The sequence below is a fragment of the Magnolia sinica genome, unplaced genomic scaffold (assembly GCF_029962835.1).
Source record: "Magnolia sinica isolate HGM2019 unplaced genomic scaffold, MsV1 ctg349, whole genome shotgun sequence".
In the NCBI taxonomy this organism is placed as follows: domain Eukaryota; kingdom Viridiplantae; phylum Streptophyta; class Magnoliopsida; order Magnoliales; family Magnoliaceae; genus Magnolia; species Magnolia sinica.
In genome coordinates this window covers 212,924-220,479 of record NW_026682815.1, presented here as the reverse complement: position 1 = coordinate 220,479, position 7,556 = coordinate 212,924, and the positions used below count along the sequence as shown (strand labels likewise).

The window sequence follows — 7,556 nt, the reverse complement described above, 5'->3', positions numbered from 1 at the left end:
TTTCAACATGTCAAAAGTGCCCAAAACTTGCTTATGTTTTTCTCGGTTCCTATAATTTCTCGTGATCTTTTGGGTTGATCTTTTGCTGCATACTAACAATCATCATAAATACATGCAAATTGATTCAAAAACCAGATACAACAAACCCATCTCTTTCAAATCAATGACAAACAAACACAAAAGAAAGGTCCAAACCACGAAAAGGGTTCTTCAACATCAATTCAAATAAACCAACGAACACTCCAAAATCAATAATCTACCCTTCACTGTTGTTTTCAATCCGACAACACAGAAACACAAATACCCAAATCCATGAAATGGCTTCTTCAATGTTGAATCAAACAAACCTAAAAAAGCACTAAAATGATCAATCTACACTTCAGAGCACCTTTTCTTCACTTCAAATCATATCCAACATAACTAAGATTATAACATCCATCAATACAAACAACTCAATTAAACAGCATCTTGAATTCTTCCATTCCATGAAAAGCCTGAAACTTACATAAATTCCATACATTCTCTATCAAGTTACCATAACTTGCCATGTTTTGCAAGACCCACAAGCATAAAGGCGTCACAGATTATATACACAGCACACAAGTTTGAAACACATGAAAAAAAAAAAAAAAAACCAAGCGCTCCGAATTATTCGATCATACCTCTTGCAAACACAAACCCATTTCAGTAATCGCCATGGTAATCGCTGAAATCATCCCTGCCTGCCAGATCACTCTCGACCCTCTCGGCAATCTTCCCTTCTTCATACTTCAACCCTTCCTCCAATGCCAAACCGCCCAAAGCCCCTGCTACAGCCCCCACGGCCAGACCCGTGCCAAATCCCATTTTACCCCCTTTCGGCTTCTGCTCGTATAAAGAAGCACCCGATGGTGCCGATGATGAGAAATCCACAGGCGCAGATGGCCCGCTTGGCCCACTACCATAACCAGGCACCCGATCAAAGAACGGCCTCGGCGGCAGCGGTGGCGACGGTGAGTAGTATCCAGGATAGTACCCAGAGTACGGGTCGGCGTAATTCCCATACGGATACTGAGATTGCAGCGGTGGGACTGGCGGAGGTGGGAGAGGATTCCCATACGAAGATGGCGAGAACCCACCTCTGTAATCACGGGCCGGCGGCGGTGGAGGGGCGCTCGAGTAATAATAAGAAGGGGCAATATGGTAATCAGGCGTGGGCGGGACGGGGCGCTCCCGGACGGCGAGTTTTACCCGGATCTTGCCATGGGGGCGACCCGACGGGCGGCGTAGCTCGAGGGTTATGAGTTTGTTTGTCTCGTCCGAGTCGATCAGGTCCTTGATCGGGTAGCGGACGGACCCGACGAGGGGTTTGGGGGTTTCGGAGGGCTTGGAGTGGAAGATCTCGAAGGTGAGAAAGGATTCATGGAGGGGGAGGTTGATGGCGAGGGTGAACCGCTCATTCCAGACCGGCCGAGTCGAGCCCGAGTCGTCGGGTTTGGTGGCGAGTTTCCGGTCCGGATCGATCCAGAAGACGGTGTAGGGCTTGAGTTCGCCGTTCCGCCAGTTTACATTCTTGAGGTGTTTGGCTGATACGATCGTGATTTCGAGGTCGAGGGGCTTTGGTGGAGGAGCACGAGCAGAGGCCATTGTGGAGTGCTAACGAGCGCCGGGGGTGCGAAGGTTAAGGGAGAGAGAGTATGGTAGAGGATAGAGATGTGGGTGCAGAGGATTTGATACTTCAGGTGGATTTAGTTTAGTGTCCGTCACGACGTACGCAATTGCGTATGTCGCCACTCACTGGGCCCTCATTCTGAGATGGTACGATCATTTAAACCTCCATGTTTCTTTACTTCTGAAAATAAGATATTTATTTCATAATAATAATTACTTTTATTATCCTAACCTTTGATTTTTAGAGTTCAATTCCAGCCATTGAAGGTTTTCTTTTCATTGTTTTCCAACCATTTGAGATTTTTCTTTTGATTGTTCTAAATTCACCTTCAAATAGACGGTTAATAATCATAGATTCAATATAAAATTTTCCCCTATCCACTATGGTGTATAAATTCCATATCATGGACGGTTCAGATCATGGAACTACTCATCTTGTAGGCCACTACGAGCCGCGACGGAAGCTGGATTTTCAGTCACGCTACAGGCGAATGACGGTATACACGTGGATTAATGACATTTTTGCCCTTGCACTTTTTTTCTGTGATGTGGATAGGGTTACATATTAATTAGTTACTCGCACCCGTACTCGCGCGGAGCCACTCTCTCAGACGCGGCGGGAATCCACCGACGCCACCGAGGTCTTAGATCCCTGTTGGAACCACCTTGATGCATTTTCCTTAAATCCACTCCGTCCATCCTTTATGTAACATTATTTCAGATCCAAATCTCGGGTGGACCACAATGTAGAAAAATATGGTGGTTGACCCAATGATTGCCTAAAGTGCTACGAACCGAGCCTCTTGAAAGTGACTATCTCATTGCTCGTTTCTCTAAAAAAGAGAAAATGGCTACTATTGTTTTGAGTTCAATCAAAATTATTCAAACGTCAATATTGATATTTAAACAAAAATTGAAAAGAAGAATATAAAGAACAAAAAAAAATTAAAAAGGAGAATAAATAATGTGAAAACCATAAATATAAAAAAGAAATTTAGAATTTATACTGGATAGCGGGAGAGAATTGATCCTCTATTAGTATTAAGTTTGGAATTTCACTGAGCACCATGATGCTCATTGTTTGGAATTCTTTCATTGGATGATTAGTGTTTTGAACTCATGACAGATTATTTACTAAGTGTGTTGAAATCTAGATTGACCTTGTTTTTAAACTTTATGCCTTATGGCCCGTTTGGCCAGGTGGATTGGCATGGATTGAATGGTATTAGGGTGGATGGCATAGATTTCAAGGTAATGATGGTGTTGTCAAGTGGGTTGTCTTAAGATCCATGGGATTGCTATATCAAGTCTGTTTAGCACGCCCAGTCAATCCCGGGGGTAAACCTTCCCATCCCTTTCAATCCCTCCAACCAAACACGTCCCAGGCAATTTTGAATGGATTAGGGTGGATTGGATGGGATTTAAAGGTAATGATGGTGTTGCTAGTGGATTGTCTTAAGATCCACGGATTGCTATATCCCGGGATCAGATCACCCGATTTGTTTGGCACACGCACCAATCCGGGATTTAACTTCCAATCCCTTCCAATACCATCCAATCCCTTCCAATCCACCCCGCCAAACGGGCCCTTATGGACCATAAAAGTTTTGAATCAAGCTGATATCATATAAGTATACAAAACTTATTCAACTAACAAATTTTTTATCTTGGATTTTAAAATAAAAAAATTCACATACTTTTGCTCGGAACTAACAAAATGCTAGTTGAGGGTATAATATTTGTGTAATATTGTATGATTAACCCCTATTTTGTAGTGTTTTCACATGTAAATTCGAGATAATATGATCTAATTATATGTGTTTTCATGTATAGGAAAGAATGGAAGGTCCAAGATAAATTTGAGCTAATAAATGAGAATTAGAGCTCACAAGAGATGATCAAGATCAAGTATGGAGGAACCTTGGGAAAATTAAAAGAATCGAATATATTTAATAACGAAGAAATGAAGAAAAAAAAGTCCTAAAAATTTCAAGGTCAACCCTCAATGCAACATCGACTTGCTATGGAAAATTTGGAAGTACTGGACAAGTCAGTCCAGTCAACCGTAGATGGGTCCAGTTGACCAAGGCTTGATAGATGATTTTCGGTCAACCAGGAATCACTTTGGTCGACTGATCAAATGCGAAAGTTGTCGTGTAAGTGCATATTTTTTAAATTTTGTGAAAGTAAAACCTATATAAAGAGGAATCTAAACACGAATTAGAGCGTCCCTAGGATTTGAAGAGAGAGAGAGAGAGAGAGAGAGAGGAGCTTCATTGATGCCTTCCTTCTTCGATCTATTCTTATCATTGTAGTTATTCATCTGTTTTTCTTTTGTTTGAGTTATTTATGTTTGGCTAATCTCTTAACAAAGGCTAAGGGGTGAACCTTTTAATGGATTCTTATTGTTAATTCATTGTAATTCAATGATTATATTTTGATTGATGAATTGGAATTGTTTTAATTGAATTCTTAGTATTGTTGAAAGTTTTGATTTGTAAAATCTCTTGATGTATTTTTAACTTCGGGTACAATAGATACTTGAAATTTCCTACGATCAATTACTTAATTCTTCATGAGAAATCAATCAATTGAGATTCATATATTGTTTGGGGATTATTATTTGATTAAATTTCTTTATATTCGGATTGGAAGAAATCATTATTCGATTACAATTGAGTTATTGCTTGAATCGACGAATTGGCATTAAGAGTTTATTAATTGAGGATCCCTAAATCCTTAGTTGTTATCTATTATTATTTTAATCATCTTAATTCGTTGGAAACCCTAACTTTAGATTTAATCTAGTTCTAGTAGTGTTTTTATCCAAATTAGCCATTATGGATCGAACTCATTCTTACGAAGTATATATTACTTTGCAACCCTACACTTGGGGTAACTAAGGTTACAATACACGGGTGCTCTGCCTTGTGTGATTCCCTAAAGGATCAATATATTTTACGAATGCTCCGCTCTAGGTGATTTTTTCCTAAAAGATTATCATCGATCCTCTGTCATGAGTCATTCCCTAAAAGAATCAACACTGATGCTTTGTCATGTACCATTCCTTAAAATGATCAACATACATGGGTGTTCTGACCTAGGTGATTTCCTAAAAGGATCAGTTTATTTTAGGGGTGCTCTATCGTATGTTTCCCTAAAAGATCGCATGGGTGCTCTGCCCTAGATTTCTCCAAAAAGATTATGAAGCATTGCTCTATTTAAATTTTATGAATTCCTATGTGCTAACATTCTATGAATTATTAATTAATTTCTATATTAACTTTATCTATTATGTTATGCTTATGTTTGATGTTGATGTGAAATTTTCAATTTGGGAATGATATGATCCTACTTGATTGGAAAGTCATTGGAGAATATCTATGCCTAGATCCACCATATTTTCCACAATTAGGAAAGCTATAGATATGGGAGAAGCTTTGGACATGTATAGGTCTCAATCCCTATTTAAATAAATGTGGGATGGAGGAGTTTAAAACCCATCGAACCTCCTCTAAAGCTCCAAATGTTTAGAAGTTTTCATAGCGATACAAACACCATGCGTGTGCTCACAATCTAAGCACACTACCTCTTACACTCACAAGAGTAATGGGGCCCATTGGTATGCCCGATCATAATATCCAACCTTTAGATAAATCTAAATCATTGATCAATTAGACCTACCTTATAGAACTTTGACACCTTAAAATCTTATCATCTCTCTAGTGTTGAAGAAAGCTTCATGAACCTAAGTAAATTGTTAAACTAAATAAATTCCTGTGACTCTTGCCTTTTTCTGTCTTTTAAAATATTATTTGGCTCCTTTCTCTTACAGCGTACCTTTGTTTGCATGGGTTGTGTGTGGGTATTATGTTTTTCTCATGACAAATAATCTCGAAGCCAAAGATTAATAAATCTATTAATATAAGATCAATGTTTGCATTCATGTTGTTCTAAACCATTAATTTAATAAAAACTTGGTAAACAATAAGGGTGGACGATGCTTTAGAAATCTCAAGCATGAGGCAATCCTCTACCTTTTGGTTGGTAGGTTAAGATGAGAAGTTGATGGCTAGGAAAGGATGGAAAAAAATGCAGCAGTGGCACTTAGAAATGTTGTGACAATTGTCAATGTCATCATTCAGTAAAGAAATGTGAAGAAAAATGATGGGTAAAATTATCTAATAGATGTGGTATAAGATATATGGTCCATCCATAATAACCCCATGAGATGGATGATCACTGTTAAAAGATAATCTAAGGCTCTAACATAAAGGTGGTGTCCTCACCTTTTCTAAAATAAATAAATAATAAGAATAATAAAAACAAACAAATAAATAAGATATCCAACTTTTATAGGAAGTGAATTAGGTGCAACCTTGGCTTTACAAAAAGTTTTGGATCAAACTGATATTTGGTTTTTATCTTTGTCAAAGTTTATATATGTGATCTTATTATCAATAGGTTGGATGGCAAATTAACATTATGAAACCATTCATCTCTTGCATGCACACTACGTGCTTGAATTCTTAAGGATCTCTCCGGATGATGTACCTAATAGAATTGTTATCACCAGATGCGGGTCTTTTCTATGTCTACCATACTAGTGGAAGTCTACGTAAGAAGTAGATGCGAGCCTTACCCATACCTACCAAATCATTAAAAGCTTGTCAAGCACAGATGCAGGTTTATGGTTATCCAATTCAAGTAAGTAGATGATTATCTTACTTAACGCATTCATGCATCTACGCATTTGCACTACGATTATGAATACATTCATTCAATTTATTTATATTGATGTATAGTTATTTGTGTATTACTGTATGTTGTTCTATTTTAATTTTAATGCAATAAACTATGTCAGAATTTCTCACTAGGTTTGACGAACTCACCCTCTATTGATGAAAAACTATTTAGATGTGACCGAAGTAAAACTATTGACATAAGAACAAGAGGATGTTTGCAAGGTAGAGAAGGATCCACACGACACATGGCCTTACTTGTCAGAAGAAAAATTGGCCACTTTGGACTGATCCTAGCTATTTAATTTAGTTCTAATTTATTATTTTTTAAACAAGTTATGATTTGATATATGTTACTTAAGATATTGATATTGATTCCATAATTATTTAACTTAAGTATATTAAATTAGACATATGAATAATACCCCAAAATGGGTGGGTCTTTAGTTGAATTTGAAATATATGAGCTTGAATGGATGTTAGTTTTGATGTATGGTATGTGATTGTATTTGGATGGAATTTAGATATTTATATTATTAATATCAAATTTATAACTTTGCATAAATGCATTGGATGTATTAAGTACACTTAGTATATAAAGTCACATCGTGAATCTTGGATTTGGGATGCATGCTCGGTACCCAAATTTTCGGTAATGACAAATACGGTGTAATCAAAGAATTACATTGATTAGGTGATCATACCGATTGATTAGAGAACCCTCGAGGACTACAAGTGGTTGGTTACGAAAACCCAAACCAATGGTCCAATGCTATTCAATGGAGATAATAGATCCTAATGCACGGAAAGTATAATGTGAGTAGTGTGACTTTTAGTACAGCCCATTACCCGTACAGAAATACGATGATGAGCGGTTTGAATTTTGAGTTTTACAATGTGCATGGAGATTGAAGACTGGTTTAGACAACTTCTTCCTTCTTTCTTCTTTCTACTTCAAGACATGCAACCACTAATGAGGCAGATCACAAGATAAAACAAAGGGAAAAGAAATGCCTACCAATTGAAACCTTTTTACACTCTGCTTTGATGTTTATATGCCATCCAAACCCTTTATAAGGTCATTTGCTCTGGGATGAAGTGAAAACACTAAAAATGTAAGACTAATATAAAACTTTTGCGCTATACAAAATTTTCAACGGTGGT

General features: G+C 37.6%; 1 protein-coding gene across 1 annotated transcript; it reads right to left on the bottom strand.

Moving 5' to 3' along the window:
* Positions 1–452: 452 nt before the first annotated feature.
* LOC131236278 (protein SRC2-like) lies at positions 453–1,696 on the bottom strand. The gene has a single exon (XM_058233401.1). The coding sequence runs from the start codon at positions 1,624–1,626 to the stop codon at positions 685–687; it is 942 nt and encodes a 313-aa protein (XP_058089384.1). The 5' UTR covers positions 1,627–1,696; the 3' UTR covers positions 453–684.
* Between the last annotated feature and the right edge of the window lie 5,860 nt (positions 1,697–7,556).

Coding starts and splice junctions, on each gene's coding strand:
- LOC131236278 (XM_058233401.1), bottom strand. CDS start 1,626: ATGGCCTCTGCTCGTGCTCCTCCACCAAAGCCCCTCGACCTCGAAATC.